Genomic DNA, 22,727 nt, shown 5'->3' on the forward strand with positions numbered 1-22,727 from the left:
CGCGACAAAACGGCAACATTTCCATTGCTTTTCGACAATGTGAATCTATCCGAGCTCAGTGTAGCCTATTATAAGAATGTGCGTCACGGTCACATCAGCGGATGAACGAAGGCCGTATTTTGTGACGATATTATCAATGTGCATTTTAGACGTTTTGTTTTGAAAATCTGTTCATACTGATTTTTCTCACATCATAAAAAACGAGTAAATTTGAAGTCACTTTCCAGTCAAACTTGACTAGAAACAACCTCATGAGAACTTTTCACCGAGATAGGGTAGGGCAAAGTTTCGGAAAGATCACACCCTTAACAGCAGAATGTAATTTTGAGATGTTTCAGAGCGAGAAAAAGCTTAAATTTACCTGGAGAGAAATTTACAAAGTTTATGGTAGAACGTTCAGTGAGTCGGCCACATTAAGAAGCCTGTGGTGTTTACCTGAAACCGTGGACAGTGTAACAAAAACAATGTAAATATAAAATGTCATGGTATTGTTCTCAATTCTGAATATACGGTGTTTTTTAATCTGGTTCGAACCCACAAAATAAATATAACCGGAACTAGTAATTCTTAGAAATTGATAAAAAAACAGGGGTCCCATGTTAACAGAACACACAAATGACACTTTAGCAACAAACTTAAATATCAGCAAATAGTGCTATTTCAGTAATATGTAGTAACCGTTGACATTAAAACGAAACTATATGTAAATTGCACTATAATTGATTGCCCCAGTCCATATGAAACAAATTTAAGCTCAGTTACTAGAATAACAGAGACAGTTGTCTCGTTTTCTACCCAAATAGAAACATATGATAAAAAACAGGATACAAAATACGCAAAGGAGATTTCGGTAGATATGATCCGGTTCACTTCTCATGAAGTCCTTTATTGGAGCTTTAACGATTACCATTTAACGTAAATCATTCCTAGCCTTCTTACATTGTCTTCTCTATAGTAGGGTTAAATAGACGACTGTAAGGCTGAAGTAGAGCTATCACAAAAGTAAATTACATTGTAGTAATTCTAGTTACCGTTTTAAGAAAGTGTCTGTTCACTTGGCTGTAACAGATTTGGCGTAAATGTATTTTATCCTAATCAAATATCATCACTTGTAATGAGTCGAACGTCTTGGACAATACGGCTACAAAACGCAATAGACATTTCCTCAAGGTGGTGATAAAGTAAAGAGAGACGAATGGGAGTAAGACGGGGACAGGCACATATGAATATTAGAACATCCAGGATACAATTATACCACCTCTTTAAGAGAATTTTACATTGTACATTTTAATGTGCCTTTTTATTTTTACTGGTTGTATATATTTCATGTCCTAGAACTGACTGTTTATGCGTGATTTTGCACCTGCTTCAGTCATAGATTCGTTTTATTGTTACCTTTTGATAATTTAAGTTAATAAAACATGAGCAAAATTACGCTGATCATGTTCACTGAATAGAACTACGTTATCCACGAATTCATGAGAAATGTATTGAGCTCATTATCCGCCCAAGACAAACACTTCTTTTTGCAGAAGTAAATGTGTGAAACTTGTCGCTATCTTTTGAGATTTTTTAATTACATTAAAGGGACATTATTTGTATCTGTTCATTTTTTTCATTTTTTCGATGACTGAAATCCCCGGTCAAATCAATAGGAGACCTAAATTGTGACTATGGACGGCTTCAATGATATGTAAAACCACCTTCTTGCTCTTTACGGCAAGGTTCAATGTTGGTAAGGGCGTCCGCGCGATTTGAACCAACCGCCATTATTGAACCCCAGCACATGACCAATATTACTACGCATACGTCAACTATCAAAGTACAGCTAGAACACTGAGCGGCCGTCACCTACACAGTAACTTCAGCACAATGCATATCGATGAGCTCACGGCGCATAAACAAATGCACGTCTCAAAAACTACTGTCAAATAGTGAAATAAACAGGGCATTTGCTTGTAAGTTTGCTTTTAGTATCGATGACACGGACTGTGAAACAAATAAAACCATAAACGCAATTGGGTCAATGGTAAAACTAAAACGATGTCAGATTGCTGTGGTGATAGTGAAACAGGTACAGAGTAGTGCATTTTCTGTGCATTTGATCGTTAGCAAATCTTAGTCAACTTTTAAGATTTTTAGGGCATTTTCTTGCCATTACGTTGGTTGGTTTTACAAACACGGCATGATCACTTGTTTAACTTGGAAATATCGCACTCGGACTGAACAGTGCACGGTGAAGCATCTGTGACATCTTGACACCGCGCCGAGCGGGTACTGTACTGTCGATTGATACTGCTCGCGATTGGAGTCACCTCTCGACACACAAGATCTGTTCGAATGTTGTTATTCTCTATGCATCGTGTAATTATTTGTATCAGTTGCATCGCATTCGAACCAAAAGTGAGTACATCGCAATGACAGTTGCCTAGACCATATACGTCGCTTACAGCCTCCGTGCCTCCGACCCACTCCCAAAACTGCCAAAAGTAGGTTTTGCGTAAGTTTAGAAGTGCAGCTGAGCACATTGTGTACCTAGCCCTGCATACAGGTCTGTGTGTTCCCAGCGTCATACGGCCTCCTCGCCGTATAACGCCGGGAACACAAAGACCTGTACGCAGGGCTAATCGTGTACCCAGGCGAGGCGGGTGTGCTCGAAAACGAAACTCAGTGCGAGTTTGGAATTAAAAATGGGTTGTTTTTGGCGGAGAAACTTCACGCCGCAACCGAGGTGCTGCCAGCGATTTGGCACAACCCTGCCATGCAGAGCTACATGTAGCTTTCATCCGCAATTATAGGCCTTGTCCGAGTCGTCGGCTTCTTGCAGCTTGTAGGCATTTGAAATGCCCATTACAAAAATGTGCTCTGTAGCAGCAAAGAATGGTGTATCTAAGAGCAGGATTGGCTGTCAAGATCTCCATGAAAAACTGACCGTCAAAATGTAACTGAGCAAACGGCATCGGTAATAGGGAATCCTGAAACTGCTACACTGCGCTCTCGACTTTCACTTCGTATGGTTTATTTTTTTACACGCGGATGCTTACAGCGGCCTAGATAGTAGTTAGCAGTGTGGTCTGATCGCAGGTCAACGGTAGCCCACCATTAACCTCTGACCCAAGGTTTTTCTATACAGTGTACGCAAACGGGATGGAAGTTGTCTATGGTCGACCGTTCTTTAGACATCTTTCAATAAGTCGAACAACATTATCAACTTCTCGTTTGCAACAATATAAGGTCAAAAGATACAAATAATGTCCCTTTAATATCAAACGAACTTCTAAGTTTCCCACTTCTTCTACTGTGATGATGGTAATAAATATTGCATATACCATATGGCAAACAATTATTTGATTCGTTTACTGCTTGTCTTAAAAGTTGTTTTTATCGATAATTCTAAGACTTGTTCATTAAATATGCAACTTTCGACATTCAACTTTGATTGCCCATGAAAAATCCGAGTGTCAAGATGATGGATAGACATACGGAAATGAAGAAACTGCGATCACAGTGATTAAAAATGTAAACTATACTACGTACAACATAAAATGGATATCAAGTTGTATCTCCATCATTGGTTACGGCTTAACAGGTTATCCTGTTGCTGTGATTAAATGTGATAAATACTGAGTTCAAACAGACGGAAGATGTCCCATTCGTAAGTGTCTCACAGATAACAGTCATGATACGAAATTGAATGGGTTCTTTAGCGTTATGAGCATGATTTCCTCCACATTTTCCTTTATTTCGAGCTCCGGGTTTAGTCAGGAAAGGTCAGGGAAGGGTCTCATACATCGTCCGGTACATCTGGCTTATCAAATGTCAGCGTGATGTAGGCTCTGTCCAAATGAACATCATTGTCTGACGAAGTATGATCTGGTTGCAAACGCCTACTTTGCTCTTCTCTGGACTCATGTTTTATCGAAAAATGTTAATATAAGGTTATTCACAAAATAACGGGATTTATGTCCGAGTACATCGTGCAGCAGAGGTATGGTCTATCCATCAAATTTTATTTTATTTTATTTGCTCATCAACAGCGCCATCAAGCAGCCACTTAGAGACAAGAAAATAAAGAAAAAGGATAAAATACACTAAAATTTAGTTCAAACAGATGGAAGATGCCCGGTTCGTAAGTATGTCTATCCATCATCTTGCATATTATATAAAGTTTTGTAATTAGTGATTAATGCTCTTCACCACAACTAGATATCTGTCGGATCAGTATCTGCAGCAGATTTCATCACATTTGGTGCAGTTATTTTGGAGTTATATCACTAATTACAAAACTTCATAAAATATGCAAATGACCTATTTGTTAACCTGACACTGCCAAATGCTTCTCAGTACAATATATATGTATCAAATCAATATCTGTACCCAATTTCAAAGACTTGGGTGCCGTAATTTCAGAGTTTTATACCTAATTACAAATTTCATTAAATATGCAAATGAACCCTTAATTAATTTCACACTACTTATGCTTTACACTACAGTAAGATATCAGTCGGATCAGTATCTGCAGCAGATTTCATCACATTTGGTCAAGTTATATTGGAATTATATGACTAATTACAAAACTTCATAAAATATGCAAATGACCTATTTATTAACTTGACACTGCCCAATGCTTCAAAGTATAATTAGATATATATCAGATCAATATTTGTTGCAAGTATCATCAAGTTTGGTACAGGAATTTCAGAGTTATCTCACTAATAACAAAAGTTCATTAAATATGCAAATGAGAAGGTAATTGACATGACACTCACAGTACCATCATAATGTTCTGAGATTGTCATCTGTGAAAAATTTCATGAAATTTTGTGCAGTATTTCTTGATATATGTCTACTCTGTCATTACCGTCTCCATAGGGAAACCATTGTACGGAAAAAAACGATATTGCATAACGTCATTAATATGCAAGCCACACTAACCAAAATCTAATCAGTTCTTGCAAGTAGCATATGGTACCTGTGTATCAAATCTGACTTGAATCCGTTCAGGCGTTTTTGAGTTATCGTGTAAACAGACAGACACACACACACACACACACACACACACACGGACAGACAGACAGACATCGCTATGACAATAGCCCACGTGTTTACACACGTGAGCTAAAAATGACACGTACCTTGCTAATTCTAAGTCATAGTAATACAAAACAAACTAGTGCGTTCTTATACATAGTAGCACATAGTAACACAATGTTTGCAAGTGCCTCAGATTGAAAGGATTTAATCTTTACGCAAACTTTTATTTACTTTCAGCTATTCTCGTAACAAAACAAGAATAAAAACCAGGGTTTTGGTAGTAGATACTTGTGAGTGTTAAACATTCAAAATGATCGCCATTTCTTGTTGATTCTATTGAAAAATATTTATCTTTACTTTAACAAAACTAAGAAGGTGAAAACTACTCTTACTCCAGTACCATTAAAATAAGCCCTTAAATTACCAGCTGTAGAACAGAGAACAATTTTAAAAATCTAAATGCGAATATATCTCAAGAAGGTGCATTTTCTCTAAGTGAAAGGACATTATCTATTATATAAAAAGTGAGTAATTGCTCTGCACAAACGGGAAAGAAATCCAATGAAATAAGAATACTCCGACAGATGGCACGGCATCGCTGAACGAATACATGTTTCGTCATGCGCTATTCTCGTACACGTTTCAAAAAAAATCAATAATGTTTGATTGCTCTGGAAACGAAAAATTTGAAGTAAAGTTACCCGTCACTAACCATATGAAACTTTATCATAACAATTAGCATGCTATGTTATGTGCCCTGGCATATTGTCTTACCCTAATTAGAACAAAATCAATTCAGAAATGTCTAACTGAAGGTACTGCTAATGAAAATCTCGTAACAAAATCACTTAAGACAGACATATACATGTAATAATTCAACAAATTGACATCCATATTTACCACATCATTGTCCATTTGCTAAGATTGAATAAAGTGTTCAGATTTTTTCATGTGGTGACCGGTGACTCTAGACAGTGAATCAATTGTTTGGAGGAGTTTCTTGGAGAAATAGCTGCTGGGCATCCATATAATAAACATCTTATTTTATTTTGCATTGTAATTATGGCCAAAATTGAGCAAAACCAGCAGACGTAGTAAGTCTGTCCCTAAGTGAAAGGACATTGTCTAAGTAAAAAGTGAGTAATTGCTCTGCAAAATGGGAAAGAAACCCAAGGGAATGAGAATACTCCGACAGTTAGTACAGCATCGTTGAACGAAATACATGTTTTGTCATGGGCTATTCTCGTATACGTTTCAAAAAAATGAATAATATTTGATTGCCCTGGAAACGAAAACTTTGAAGTAAAGTTACCCGTCGGTAACCTTATTTATCATACAAATTAGCACGCTATATGATGTCCCTGGCACATTGCCTTGCCCTAATTAGAACAAAATCAATTCAGAAATGTCTAACTGAAGGTACTAATAATGAAAATCTCGTAACAAAATCACTATAAGATAGACATATACATTTAATTATTGAATACATTGACATCCACATTTACCACATCATTGTCCATTTGCTAAGATTGAATAAAGTGTTCAGATTTTTTCATGTGGTGTCTCTAGACAGTGAATCACTTGTTTGGAGGACTTTCTTGGAGAAATAGCTGCTGGGCATCCATAAAATAAACATCTTATTTTATTTTGCATTGTAACTATGGCAAAATTGAGCAAAACCAGCAGACGTAGTAAGTCTGTGTAATGGGAATCAAAATTTTCGTGACAAAATTGCTATATTGAATTGTATCCCTCCAAATTTACATTGACACAGTTTGTGTTCCTGTCAGGACACATATCGATCGTGACAAAATTGCTCTATTTAATTTTATCCCTCGAAAATTGACATTGACACCCACAGTAAATTGGTGTGTTTTGTAACCATGTTTGAGGGGACTTTTAAACATTATCATACTATATATACTGAAGTTCGTTAACCACATAAAACAAGGTTCGATGACACAGTAATACTTTCAAAACTCATATAAGTCTTGTAGAGCCGGAAAATTTGCCTGTTGCAAGTTAATTTACGAACTAGGTTATCAGAGAAAACTCTCTCAACGACCAAAACACAATTTTGGTAATGAATCATCAACACTAAGTTGTATATACGTCATCTACAAGACATTTCAAAGCGGATCGAGTTACAATCATGGAATCATGGGATTTTGTTTGTCTTTCAGGTGACATAGATTCTTACATGGTCGTTGCTTCCGTCTCTGAAACCAAGGTTTCCAATTGAGAATGATGTAATTTAGTTTTGTCGGTGGATAGGCTCTCGGTGACACGACGACGTTCCCCAAGACTTTGGCTGTCCACGGTTGGTTCCCTGTCCTGTCGCTTTAGTAATCGTCGACAAGATAAGCATGTGCGATAGAAGTCACGCTGGGAAAAGAAGAGAACCAAAATGCTGGCATTAATGAGTATCAGGTAAAGTATTTTAGATAAAATGTCTTATGTAGTGAAAGATGATCACAGTTTGTAGTTCTGTCAGGACAAAAATCTGTTTGGAGGGTAACACAGAAGGAAATTCCTGGAGAAGATCATCACAATTTTAGGATAAACGTGATATTTTACATGCTTACATGTGAGTGGGTGCAGTTTCAAAATTTGCTGCACCCGTCTTTAAACTCATATAAACATTTTCTGTACACCTGTCTTATCGCAGGTCATGATTGACTATGGAAAGGAAGCGTTGGGTTGTCATTTCTCTCCCTAAGATAGAGGTCTTTGGACGATGGGCTTTTCTAAATTCTCTCATAGTCACTGAAAAGTAATGCAAGTGCACTAATTTCTGATAAAATTAAACAGCAGCTTTGCTTTCGACATTTTCAATGAATTAGTCCACATTTTCTATCCTAAAATGAAATTTCAAAATTGATTCGAAGAAGCTCATTAAACTGTTACTTTCTATATTTTGCTTAACTCGGTTTTGATATCTAGGGAAAATTACAAGGTGCATGACCCTTTGATATTACTACATCTGGTTGTTAACAAACTTTCAAAATGGTATTCAGATTTTTCAAATAGATATCATTTTAGTTATATCACCAAATGTATTCTGGAATATACAATGATGCATGCAATATTTACCCTGAAACTCTTACTGATGAAAGCATATATGATTGGATTGAACACTGCATCTGATATGATCAACCAAATATATCCGCACGCTCTTATTATGTTAACTTCCATCGGATGAGTTGCTAAGAATTCTGTTTTGTGGGTGAGTACCACCATTCTGAAGAGGTGTATAGGAAGCCAACAAATGGCGAACATGATCACAGCAAACAGGATGCTGGTTATTGTCTAAAATAGAAAAAATAATGTGAATGTAAGTCTCGTTGGTAAAAAAATATAAGAGGCAATATTCAGTCCTGCACATTCTGGCAAGTAATTTTGTATTTCAATTTTTCTGATCAAAATGCACTTTACAGTTTCTACTTCCTTTTACTAAAGACACGGCAATTGAATCGATAGATACGTCATACATTTAACAGTTTAAATCTACGCAGGAATATTTAATGATTACACACTTAACAGTAGTCAAATGCCACATTGAGCATGTGGTCAAATGGAAACTATTGTTAGTGTTATAACCATTTAATATGACCCCCTCTCTTTATCTGTTTGAGCCTAGGGACAATTGCACTTGACTTATGGACTATGACAGCCGACACGTTTACACCAGTCCTTCATGTATATCTGTATGGTTTTCAAGAACTTGGAGATGTTCATAGTTGTAAGAAAAAGAACAAGGATGGAAATTCTTACAATCTGATGTATTATAAATGTTCCGATACAAGGAGGTTCGAGACATAGCACTAGATGGTTTGAAAGACCTGTGGAATGTTGATAGAGCTGAGAGCATGGGTAAAGGTTGAACATCTGACCATCTGGTGTGCCAACAATCATGCCAGGAAATGCAAGAGGATTTGACCGGTTGACCTCGCTGTTAATTTTATGCAGGAAATTACAATAACAATGCTTGATCGAATGCGTAGTGCCCTGAGGGCGGGATCGCCAGTGGTATAGGGGGAGGAGTACCTTCCCGATGGTGATAAGTGGTGCGGATTACCGTCGCCTAGATGACTGGCGTATATGCGTGCCAAAAGGCACCGTCCCCGTCTCGGGGCTGTTCTCGGAGCGGGACCGTTTTCTCTGGTTTTCCGTCAATGTTTCCACCATGGACAAATGGTAACAACACTGAACAAAAACCTAAATTATCTGCTTGTCCACCCAGTTTGTGTCAGTGCCGCTAGAAGAGATACGTGCAAATGTTGATAACGATGTTAATATTGAGGCCTTCTGCAATCATGTAATTGCTGGAAGGGGAACGGGTGACTAGTTAGATGGCACTATATGGTTTGAAAGACCTATGGAATGTTGATTTTGCTGAGAGCATGAGCAAAATTGGAACATGTGACCATCTTGTGTACCGACAATGGTCTGATACACTAGAAATTAAGGCGGTTCATGACATGACACTAATCAGATTTCGGAGATTTTAGATTTCGATAAGAACGAGTAGAATAGGAGGGATGTATAAATTCTTTTCTATCTGTTGTACGCACAATTGGTCATACTGAAAATTAGAACTGAAACCCTTCGTGCCACAGAAGCAGAAGGAAAGCCATTAGACTGACATCGAAGTGTAAGCATCTTAGCGGTAGCGTCATCAATATCGGCTGGCCATATCTAGCACAACACTGTGTGCAAGATTTTCCATAAAACTGTACCGCATTTATGATTACTTTGATAATTTGAAGAGAGTTTATGAGGTAGTAAATTTTAGGTTTTGATTAAAGAATAGTTACGTAGGTACGACAAAGGTGCATATTTACGTTCCTAGGATTTTGAATACATGTATTTTGAACCTATGTGGAGAAAAATTTGTCTTTGGGATATGACAACTAGTACCGAAATATTGAATAAGCGTTAAGACGTTCTGGATTACACGAGCTTAAGACTGTTTTTCCCTTCTCCCTAATTTAATGGCCAAACAGCAAACACAAGCAAAGCTGACAGTGTTGAAATGTTGAACAAAAACTACGATTACAAGCTATTTTTCTATCGAAGAGAAGGTTTTCCATGAAGCTGCAATTCTGTATTGAAACGTTTATGAACAAGGAGCATTTTAAGTGAGCTGTTGGTAGGTAAAATACTAGTTACAGACACAGCTAACATATCCATCGCACATGCCCATAGGGGTTTTCTCAAATAATCGCAATCATACCAATCCATAATCCAATGACTGTAAGTTAGAATTCGTAAGACAATAGTTGTAAACATAGACACAAACAGCACAGAACAGACAGTAAATAGACAGTACACAAACAATGTCATATTCATGAAAGAAAGATATATGGACCTCTGGCCAGAAGACCAAGAAGCGATGTCAGGTGTTTCGAAAATAGTAAGCGCATCCTGCCCCACACATGGCACCCGCCATTTATCAATCTATAAGTCAGATAGGTAGTGTTCACAAAGGTAGACTAGAAAATGGGCATTATAGGGACCACAGAAACAGACTAACAATGTACTTTGCCTACCAAAAATGCGATTTATGATGTAAATAAATTTTAGATTAACTTAATTTTCTTTCCATAAATAAAAAAATAGCTTCAGAAATAAAAGCAACTATTAATCCATTTTATGATGGAGCCGTCCCGAATGTATTTACTATTGTCAATGCTGCAGCCCAAGACAGAAATGCGACAGCTGGGAACATCATGTCTCAAAACAGGATTCTTCAATTAGCAGCTGTACTGGAGCCATTGTACCTGGGAACGTTTTAGAGCAGATAAATATTATTCCGAAAAGCAGTTTAACAAAGGTATATTCTGTTATCATCAACAACAAAGGAAGTATCATTTGAAAAAAAGAAAACTCTACGGAAACATTACAGCTGATTTAAAAATAAATCAGACAGACGAATACATTCAGCCTTAAGCGGAAGTCCAAAACGCGATGGGAGAGTTTTCCTGTTTACCGCCAAACCTAATTTTAAAAATATCATTGTCCTTCGTAGAATCAAAATGATATGTCCTGCTCTGGAATAGCTGACCAGTTTGAACCTGTTCGGTTCAGTTTGATGTCAGTGAACTCAACATAGTGTGCCTCACATGGCTGAACAGCATTTGTTAGGCGCTAGTTACGCTACTTATGCTCGTAAAGTTGTAGGGCCAGTCTCGTGATGCCACTTGTATTACACTGAGCAAACTTGCTTCTTATCGAGAGAGGCTTATGTTTCAACATATACATTACCATATACCTGGAATATAACCCTATTTCCCATATCGTGAATTTACTGAAGCACTCAATATCCTTGCAAGAGTTCATCACCCTCATTCTGAAAACATAAATGAATTACATTCATTTGAAAAAGTTCCTCTTTTGTCATTCTTTGAAAAAACTAAGAAGATTGGTGTACAATTATAATCACACAATTGATCTTGATTTCTCATAAGGACTCTTACATTCCAGTCTACCCTGCTTAGCCTGCAACACCATAGTTTGATGCAAAAAATAACATTTATACCATTTCTTACAGGCCTTGATGGATTATTCTCACACAACATTCGGTTGTCCATATATCAATGCATTTATAATATTCAATCAAAATAAATCTTATCTATAGCAAGTCCATCAATTATATAAATGAGCTTGTGTTTCTTTTGAATAGGAGAATGAGTATAATACACTGCAAATTTTGGCTTCGCCATTAGTCAATTTCACTGGCTTCCACACAAGGCTGAAAGTTGTCATCTGTCACACTAAGTCCTCCCAGTCGCCCCTAGGGTACACAGCTTCTGTTTTCTCCAATCATGAAGCCTTTGCTGCTTTTCATCAGACGCCATAGTATATTTTGTTATTTTTTCAAAGGCTCGGTAATGCTTTTCTGTATCTTTTGTCAGCCTTTCACTCTGATCTGAAAATTTCTCAGGGCTATTGTGCTATGCCAATGTCTTCCTGGCCAAAACCTCACTGTTTTACAAGCTTTGGTAAAGTAGTTATCCCTATCAACTGTTAGGCTATGGTTGAACTTCCCAAGTCATTTCTTCACTTTGCTCATCTAGGACACCACTATAGTCACCTTCTATATTAGGTTTAAATATATTTTCCCTCCCTTGTTAACATGTTTGGTAGTAATAAGACCAGCGACAAAGAAGACAACCATAGGCAAACCCTCCAAAATATGCCTCCCTTGCCCTCATCGATGTTAATGTCCCAGCAGTGTCTGCCCTGATATAAATACACTAAATCATCAGAGTACACTCCCTCTACGTTCTTAACTTGGTACATGGGTAAAACCAATGAGCGTTGTAATATTATTTGCAAGAATCCTGTCATTGTAGAGGTTGAATATTGTCAAAACAAGTTCAACAACTGCACAGTCAGCTCTTAGACCCCGGCGAGAGCTGCGGATGCACTGGACACTGTCAGTACAATACCATTTACAGTGTTTGGCAAGCTTGCCATCTGCTTACTTGTCTTATTGAACCAATCTTTTTAGGATTGGGGATTTAGTCGAGCGGTTTGTCTGTTGTCCTCTGCGCTAGGTGATTGGGTGCCGTGCGTTGTGGGTTCGAGTCCCGGTTGATACCATCGTATTTCTCTTTCCCGGGTCGATAGCTCTGCTGGTGGACAGAATTGTCCCCGAGGCTATCTTCCGCCCGGTGTAAAGCGTTGTATTCATTGCTTCGCTTCGATATAGTTTGTGTGAGATGTATGATAGCGAGTGTGCTAGCGTGAGTGCTTCACGAACTCTACGGCGAGTGGAGAGGGCGCAGTCAAAATTGTAACATCCTTAGCTCGGTTATTGAACCAATCTTTTTAGGATTGGGGATTTAGTCGAGCGGTTTGTCTGTTGTCCTCTGCGCTAGGTGATTGGGTGCCGTGCGTTGTGGGTTCGAGTCCCGGTTGATACCATCGTATTTCTCTTTCCCGGGTCGATAGCTCTGCTGGTGGACAGAATTGTCCCCGAGGCTATCTTCCGCCCGGTGTAAAGCGTTGTATTCATTGCTTCGCTTCGATATAGTTTGTGTGAGATGTATGATAGCGAGTGTGCTAGCGTGAGTGCTTCACGAACTCTACGGCGAGTGGAGAGGGCGCAGTCAAAATTGTAACATCCTCAGCTCGGTTATTGAACCAATCTTTTTAGGATTGGGGATTTAGTCGAGCGGTTTGTCTGTTGTCCTCTGCGCTAGGTGATTGGGTGCCGTGCGTTGTGGGTTCGAGTCCCGGTTGATACCATCGTATTTCTCTTTCCCGGGTCGATAGCTCTGCTGGTGGACAGAATTGTCCCCGAGGCTATCTTCCGCCCGGTGTAAAGCGTTGTATTCATTGCTTCGCTTCGATATAGTTTGTGTGAGATGTATGATAGCGAGTGTGCTAGCGTGAGTGCTTCACGAACTCTACGGCGAGTGGAGAGGGCGCAGTCAAAATTGTAACATCCTTAGCTCGGTTATTGAACCAATCTTTTTAGGATTGGGGATTTAGTCGAGCGGTTTGTCTGTTTGTCCTCTGCGCTAGGTGATTGGGTGCCATGCGTTGTGCGTTCGAGTCCCGGTTGATACCATCGTATTTGTCTTCATTAGTGCTATGAAGGGTATAATTTTCAGCTGCAGTGTTGATCTCTTTTTAACTTTATGACGTTCAGTAATATTTGTCACGGTAAGATATGAGCCAAGTGGGTATCACTAGCATAGATAAGCCGCTCACGAAATTGGCCATACGGAGTTGTTGTAACTACTTAACTACTGCAACTAGTGAAGACTCAGCCCTGGCTGCTACATTTTTTGCTACATATTCAAACTGGTGTTAGGGATTCTGCAATCATGCTAGCTATCAAATGATCTACTTTGTGTGCATTTGAAATATTGCCATTTGGCTATGAAGGCAAAGTCAAAGTTCGTGTAAAAGAATTAATCAAAATTTCTAAGAGGGCAGAGCGACTTTTTTAGCTTTCCTATCCATTTAAAGTAGAGGAGTGCATGTTTAGAAGGGTAAATAACCATGTCCTCAAGGCAAATTAAATATGATAATAAAGTGATTAAAACTTATATCGCCATATTCCAGTTTTTTTTAAAAGTGTCGAAAATCAATATTTTTAAAAGGCTGAATTTTATTTGCGTTTTACAGAAGACACAGGATGGGCAAAATGTTCATAATTGGCAAGACTACTTGTTGACACAAATAGTCACGTTAATATTTTACCCTTCACCGATGATGGAGCAAAGCGCTTGCAAATCATGTTGTAGGCACACCCTTTGGTGATGCATAAGCTTCTTTTAATCGCAGGGAGGCTGTCAGGACATTTGGCAGAACCTGTCTGCTACTGCTGACGGTGACCTGGAATCCTAAATTAGCTTTGCACACCGTGATATACAATTGTACCTGATGACCAAATTTACAGTGGATTGCTTTGAAGCATTGGCATTACGCGAAGTAGACATATTGTCTAAATTGAGGTGTTGCCAACACTGTAAGGTGTAATTATCAGCTCAGCAGTAATTCCAGTCGACCATAGAGAAATCAACTCTACCAAATCAACTCTGCCAAAGTTGAAACATTGCCCTGATCAGGTCAGATGTAGTCAAAACAACTACATCTGAAAGCAAGTGATAAGACTTGAACAGCGCTTGCTACGTCTAATGCCAATGCTTCAAAGCAAACCACTGTAAACAAGTCAGCAATGCTTGACAGGGACATCCCCATACTGAGAAGAATAGTACTTCGCTTTTTTAGTTTTTCTTTTATTGTAATACTGAATTTTATGATCAGTTGCAGAAGCACAACCACAATCTATGTGTCTCCTTGCTGGTTAGAAGGTGTCGGCTTCAGTTTAACTTACTAGGTAGGAGATTCTACTAACGAAATCATGGCGTGGTGTTTAGAACATACCTTTTGCTTGGATCGTACTTCCATTCTATTGTCAGCAGACCCAGGTAATTTGTACAACCACAGCCTGGCAACAACGCGCAAGTAACATATTCCGAGTATGAGAAGGGGTCCGATGTACATCAGCAGAAAGACGATCCACATGTACACTTTTCTACCATCAACCGCACCAACCATTGGCCAACTATTGCCACACAAGGCAGCGGTTCTGTTCTCAACAAGGGGGTAATAATACAGTTGGTTTAAGATAGGGTAGGGGCAGCAGATGACAAGGGCTGCAATCCAGATTAGGATGATGGTAATAATCCTGTGCCATTTCTTCGCCTGTGTTAGCGAAGGATACATTATTGCTCGATATCGCTCTATGCATATGGCTACCAAAGTGAAGATGCTGACAATTTCGGATGCCTGTAAGGAGAATTAAATATTAGCATTAGCATTTAATGTTATGAAGTATCTAGAATGGTTAATTGTGTCTCATCAGATTTTATACATGGACTCATTAGACCATTGACTAACCACGTGTAGTTTCATCGCAATGAATGATGGTCATATAAATTCTTTGAAATGACATGAAATTGCTGAACTCTTTCTCGTCTCTCTCTCAAACTTATCAGACAACATCACAGTTACATTGTAGAAATTCAAATAAAGGCAAAAGTCTTTTTCAGCTTTGCAATGCAAGACAAGGCAAGGCATGGCAATGAATATTCACGGAGAACAATTAGAGCAACATTAATGTTTTTGCTGTCATTAATAACTCAATATTTCTGGATATATAAATCATAAATATATTGAAAAAAAGGTTCTTTACAAAGTAAAGTGTACTTCGCATGATCACCTTTAAGCTATATTAACATTTATTATTTGATGAGTTTGTATTTTGTTCATGTCTTTTTTGTTCATATATCCGTGTTCCTGTGACAGGACGATACATGAGAAAATTACACTAGATGAAAAGAGGAGAAGAAAATGGATAAGACAAATTTAACCTAAGTACCTATTAATTCAATCAAAACAAAGCCAAATAAATTCTAAAGAGTGTACAATATTGAAAGAAAAAATACATATAAACAAAATATAACTAATAACCATCAATAAACAAATCGTTTCTACACCTAGGGTTTGAAAAAATAGACGTACACTTACCGTATGCAAGTAGGAGACCAGTTTACACATGGCGAAACCAAATATCCACTCTCCCATGACAGTGCTCGTAAATAGAAATGGCAGGCACACAAGACTAAGAGTCCAATCAGACACAGCAAGGTTAAAGATCAAAGGGTTAAAAGACGTTTTGCCCTTCCTAGCATGTGTTAAAACGAAACGACAACGATGTTCTCCACCACAGACAGTGCAACACCAATAGTGAATATTGCTGTCAATATTTTGACCACGCTGTCATCTATTGTATCGAGTACGTAACGTACATTATGAAAGTAATCATCTAGTTCTGTTGACGGACTTTCTGTCAAATGTATCATTGTCGGAACAGGACTCGTCATGCCTGAGAGAGAGAGAGAGAGAGAGAGAGAGAGAGAGAGAGAGTGTTACGAAATTTGCTACACACAAAAAGTTGCTACAGTGAGATGTAATTTGATACACAATATTTGAGCGTCAAAAGTATCGTCACCGCACGGCAATGCAACATCGATTAAACTGTCGATCCAATACCTCGTTAAGTCTTCAAACATCATTATTAACAGTGCTATTCGGCCGAACCATCGTGAAAGAAGAGTTGACCGATCAACCTCTCTTAATTGCACCCATTCCCTATTCCTCGTTGTTGTCGCTTTCTTGGCGTTTCGATCGTTTTCATGGGTCAACAGAACAACGTCTGAATTATAACAACAGTTAACTTCAAACATTCACACTATACGAATACTTCTTACGTGACAATCTGTACACAAGTTATTCAAATATAAAAGTCTAAGAGTTGCGAAACCGTCACAGCATCATCACCGGAAAGCACAAAGCTACTTGAGTTTTCAAATCAGTGGGCCTTAGAGTGGTGCATAAACTTTACATTAAACTTTGAACCAAAATCAAAAACGAACTATGCAAAGTGCTTACAATGATGCCTCTCTCTTCACATGAAATCAGAGCCATTTGAGATGCTGACCAATTAGACTACAGGAGTTCAGAAATTTCAAATCAACAATGATCCCCTTTCGAGCCTAACGATGGATAAAGTCGTTCTCATTTAACCCTTAATTGAGCACATGTTACAACTATTATATCTTACTTCAGAGCCTTAATTTCCTAACTGACTTCTAGTACTACTACTACTACTACTACTACTACTACTACTACTACTACTACTACTACTACTACTACTACTACTACTACTACTACTACTACTACTAAGAACAAATGGCTGCCCCATGTTGCATTTTGAGTAGAAGATCACCAAGCTAATGTCTTCAAAAGTCAATGGGGACAATTTAATCAGTCAACTGCTATGGCGACCATATTGGACTTTATGATGTATTCAAAATTGGCTGGGGCATTTCCATTGCATGAAATTTGCGGCCACATTTTGTTTACTGGAAAACTCGCCAGAATGGTTAATAATGAACAGATGCTTTTGACATTTTGATCAGTTGCCCTCTATGGTGGTCCCGTTGAATGAAACATTATTAAAAATTATTTAAAATCCATAAAGCATTTTAAAATTACTTTCTCAGAAACGAATTTACCGCATGATTTGGAATTGTCTCTTGTAGTTATCCTAACAAAAGTATTCAAAGATTGATATGGCATTTCAATCGGTTGATTGCCCTGCATTTGGGATTATGCAAAGAGTATCTGAACTCGTGAGAATGGGTAATAACAAACGGCCCGATGGCATTTTGATCGATTGCCTGCCATAGTAGTGTAATTAAAATTAATGGAAAATTATTGAATATGCTTAAAAGATACCTCTCAAGATCCAATATTATATATAACTACGAATTTTGTTTATAGCTATCCAGCCAAAAGTCTTCAAAGGTTGTTAATGAAATTTACATCGCATGACTGTCATCTGAATTATGCAAAAATTATCCGAAATCGATTTTTTCAGAGAAACAGCGCAACAATGTCTAACGTGCACTTTACCTAAATCATTGGCTGGTTGGGTTCTACGAGTGTTGGAACTAAATGTTTTATAACAACGCTATATGAATAACCGCGAACCTCATTTATTATTAAAACATCTAACTTCAGACCTCTTTTATCAATACTCGAGGGATGTTGTTATCAAGATGCAAATTTATGAACAGCCAAAATACATAACGAATATTGTGGTTTTGGCACCTGAGCTTGCTAAAGAGGTAGCAATTGTGACATGTTGCGTAGATTCCGGAATTTACAGGTTACCAAGGGAACGCGGTATTGGTCTAGATATTGTAATAAAAGAAATGATTCAAAGATAGTCAGTCCAATTACAGCTATTGAAATCATAAAGGGAGAGCAGGAACACACCCCAAAACCATAGTAAATGTGCAATAGCGATTCAATCGGTCTTCAGTCTTCAAGTAACATTAACAAACGTTATGAAAGGTTTGAGGCCGATTAAACCGCCAATTTGTTTATCAGCATACGCGGTTTAAAAGGAAACACAATGCGGTGTGCTCTGTCGTGATGTCAAGCGGTCAGCCGTTTCCGCACCCTTTCCAGGTATTGACGTGGTGCATTCAACCACCTATTCAATATACGATCCAATTTGTACACCCACACATCGAGACTGTCACGAGCGGAAATCCAATTAAATTAGCAAACGAATTAATAATAATCAGTCCTCGACATCGATGACAGCTTGGTGTCATCCCTGACACCTTATTAGGCCACTGTTCTCTTATATTTCTAGTCATTCATCTGCTATTCTCCGAGGAAATCATGTAATCGACGATAAAGAAGGCGTGAACCTATGAACCCTAAAATAAAGTAGCTGTGTCCGTTACGCATCTGTATGATCAATACATCATGAAATCATCACCATATGGCCAGCAGCTTTTGCTGAATATATGCTCATTCGAATAATAATAAAATTCCGAACCTTTATTCGGGAGGTATTCCTGAATGCATTTACGTATTTCACAAAACACACTAATGGTTCACTAGGGCATGTCATGTGTTGATATTTTCATAAAAACACACAAGGAACAAAGAGTGTTTTCACTCAACATATCTTGATGACAAGCTACATCAATGCAAGGTTGAAACTATATTATAGCATAGGTTTGTTCGAAATTTCGCGTGACTTGCGTCCGTACTCATGGACCCGGGTTATTGACTAGGTATTTGGCTTCTGTTGGTCTATCGAATAATAAGAGACTTTACACGGCTTTATTGTCCCCATTTAAAGTAAAATCCGCCCGTCATTTTGTCTGGACATTCTATCTCATGCAACCGATGTTCGCTTGGATGTAAGATGACGTTCAGATATTATGACCGAGATGGACTGGCAAAATGCATGGGGTCATCCGAAATTGGAAAACTGCAAAGGCGGGAGAGGGGATGGGATGTGGAATGTGTCAGCAACAGTTTCTACATGTACTTCCCACAGAATGTTGAAATACCCCGTACCTGATATTAGCTATACATCTGTGCCCTTTATTGATACAGTTGATAGTCAAATCCAGGTGCTGCAATGACAATGCACATGACACACTGACAAGCTGCTTTGATGAAGAGAAATACCGGGTCTTTCACTATGCCATATGAAGTAAATCAAGACTGCATTTGATACACAATAAATTGTCAAATGTTAGATTTACTGTCTAGGTAGCTATTACGAAAAGCACAAAAATAATGAAACGTCAAAATATCAACATTTCCTTTAGCAATGGCGTGCGTAGGTAATCAGCTTTTATCATTTTCTAAGTGGGGTTTGTCATCGAAACTTTTTGTCTGAGTGAGGAGGGGTCATATTATTTTGATGGATGCGTACAAAAAATGCTGGGCCATCCAGGCTAAAGTAACTTTACACTCCCTAAGTTTCCATGAGAACAGACGCTTACTGTGACCAATAAATTATATATTGACTAGAAAGAGAATCAAACACCAACATCGATAATTAATATGCCGAGAAGGAGGACCATCTTGAAGGTGCAAAGCTACAACCCGCCACGTTACTTTGCGAATCCCATCCCTGCGAACATTTCGACAGCAGCTCTAATTAGATGTAATGAATAATTCGGAATCGACATATGCCGTTCTAACAATGGTTAACGAAGAAAGACAAGATTAAGCTTCATCGACGTCTCAAAATGCAACTCTTGGTATATACGTATTCCGTTAACGAGTGTTTGGTCTACAACATATGAAATAATATTCTAAAGATCACTACATTCGACGTTTCCTTACCTTCAAGCACCAGAATGGTCCGTGTTGAAAGAGCCTAAGTCCGTTTAATTTGGGCAGAGCGTGGACTACGTAAAATGATTATGATGTCTTCCTATGTGTGCATCGAGCGGAATGATCAGCTCAACACATGTGTATGCTCAGTGGGACTTGCGTTAATTTTAGTTATAGACTTTAATATATGAAAACAGGGTATCATCAAATATCTATATCATTTGAACTGCGTCAGAATTTCGACTTCGTCTGATTTCTTCACAGAGCAAAAGCAGTTTATGTTGGTGGACAGTTCATATTGGGTAAAAACCAATTAATTATGGACCATAGCCAGTATTTTACAAGAGACAAGCTAAACATAAAATTTTAAGAACTACTTTTATTCCACAACGCGCATAAATATACGATAATAATTCAGTTAACAGGCTTTGTTGATGAACTTTATGACGTACGTTTACACTGCAGTGTAATACATTCGTGCCAATTTCCCCACATCTCTCGGAACACCAAAAGGCAGCGTCCATAAATGCCTCGGGGGCGACAGAACCGAGGGTTGATTTGAAAATATTTAGTGTACATAGGGGATTTGAAAATACTGTTTAATTGAAACTGGGACTAAGTCTTGAAAATATGCTGCTGATTTTGAATATCGTAATGGATGAATATTGACCAAAAAGTCACAAAAACTTTTGCAATGGTTGATTACAAAAAACAAACAGGTACTTTCTCACATCCATATAAGTACAAATCACATGAAACTGCTACGGCCACTTTGTTGTGTCAACAAAAATATGACATGTTATGAGCCATGTAAACATATTGATCTTGACTAAACTGACCCTCCCGACGATTGCAGAACGTTTGGAATTTATGCTTACAGTCTACACACAGTTATCTGGGTTATTCTCCAGTAGAGAACGTGATACCAAACATGCGTGTTAAGGTGGCGCCTTCTGGTTCTGACTGACCCTGAGCAACCCCAGTAATTTTCTTTACACCCACACTCGACGACAGAGTAACTTCGAGAGGAATAGTATGCACACAATGGCCGGACATAAGGTATCAGTTGAATAATTACTTTCCCTTAGGCCTTAGTCAACAAAAATAATTCTCTGATTTGATATCAAGAGAACATTTTTGTATGACTTATTGTGATCGGCAGACGGCGACTAAGACGCTATTGTGTCCTTTCAGCTGTCATTCTGTAATATGAGTTTATTAAACTGCAAGCATAGATACCATTTTAAAAATTTGCCGAGATTCTTCTGAACCCGTTGACAACTTGAATTCAAAAACCTTTGTGTGTTTTACAAACATTCCTTGTGTTCCTACGAAATTTGAAAAATTATAAAACAAATTCGTATATGAAAATTTCATAAAGTGATCGATGTAGTCATTGGAAGCCAGTAGCCGGCGAAATTGAACGGCCGTAATAGCATTTTCGCCGGCTGTGGATTGTAAAGAAATGTTATCGAACAGAACCGAAATGTATGTCTTCACAAATTATCACAAATGATTCAACGTAAACGTCCTATGTTTGGGCGCGACAAAACGGCAATATTTCCTTCGGTTTTCGACAATGTCGCTCCATCTGATTTCAGTGTAATCCTCGAGCCCTATTACATGTATATCCGTTTACATCGTGGATGATATCTCGAGAGAAGCCTGTATTTTGTGAGCGACGATATCATAGTGAATATGTTGCCTGAATCGCTGTGAATTAAAATACAATTTTAGCACGCGTATGTCACTTTAATATAAGAGGACAAAAAGACCGCGAGTAGCCAGCGATGTTCAGATGCGCCGAGATGAGTGGACACAGGGTTGAGCGAAAGCATCGGAATGTAGACTTCTTTAACATTTTCACGACAGAATGTAATCGATAGTAGAAAGTACAGCGAGTCGGTCATATTTAGAAGATGGAAATTCTGCCTGTAGCGTCATTTGTTTACCTGATACGATGGACAATGTAGTAAACACTGTACATTTTAAGTTATTTCAATACAAATGTAAAAATGTGATGGTATTTGCTCTCAATAGTGAATACGAGATAGATAAGGAAATGTAGCCTGTACTAGTAGTTTTAATAATGTTTGAGTTTGATAAATAAACAAACAGGGGATCCAATGTGTTTACGGTGTAAGACAGAACACACAAATGGCATATTAGCGACCAGCTAACTTATCTTCAAATAGCTCTATTCCTATAATACGCAGTAACCCATGACATTAAAACGGTATTTAACAAGAAACAACATATATTTCATCGGAATTGTTTGTCCCTGTCCATATGAAACAAATTTAAACTCAGTGACCGGAGTAACAGAGACATATGTTTCGTTTTCTACCTAAATATAAATGCATTATAAAAAAACAGGGTACAAAATATGCAAAAATTATGATAGGGTTCACTTCTCTGGAAGTTTTCTACTTAAGATTTCCCATTGACGA

General features: G+C 38.1%; 1 protein-coding gene across 1 annotated transcript; it reads right to left on the bottom strand.

The window, feature by feature from the left end:
• Positions 1 to 4,025: 4,025 nt before the first annotated feature.
• LOC139114076 (substance-P receptor-like) lies at positions 4,026 to 20,419 on the bottom strand. The gene is made up of 5 exons (XM_070675585.1): positions 20,287 to 20,419; positions 16,087 to 16,444; positions 14,941 to 15,345; positions 8,128 to 8,343; positions 4,026 to 7,419 (listed from the first exon to the last, which is right to left on the bottom strand). The coding sequence occupies exons 2-5, from the start codon at positions 16,141 to 16,143 to the stop codon at positions 7,231 to 7,233; spliced, it is 867 nt and encodes a 288-aa protein (XP_070531686.1). The 5' UTR covers positions 16,144 to 16,444; positions 20,287 to 20,419; the 3' UTR covers positions 4,026 to 7,230.
• Positions 20,420 to 22,727: the final 2,308 nt, after the last annotated feature.

The sequence above is a fragment of the Ptychodera flava genome, chromosome 16 (genome assembly GCF_041260155.1).
Source record: "Ptychodera flava strain L36383 chromosome 16, AS_Pfla_20210202, whole genome shotgun sequence".
Lineage (NCBI taxonomy): Eukaryota > Metazoa > Hemichordata > Enteropneusta > Ptychoderidae > Ptychodera > Ptychodera flava.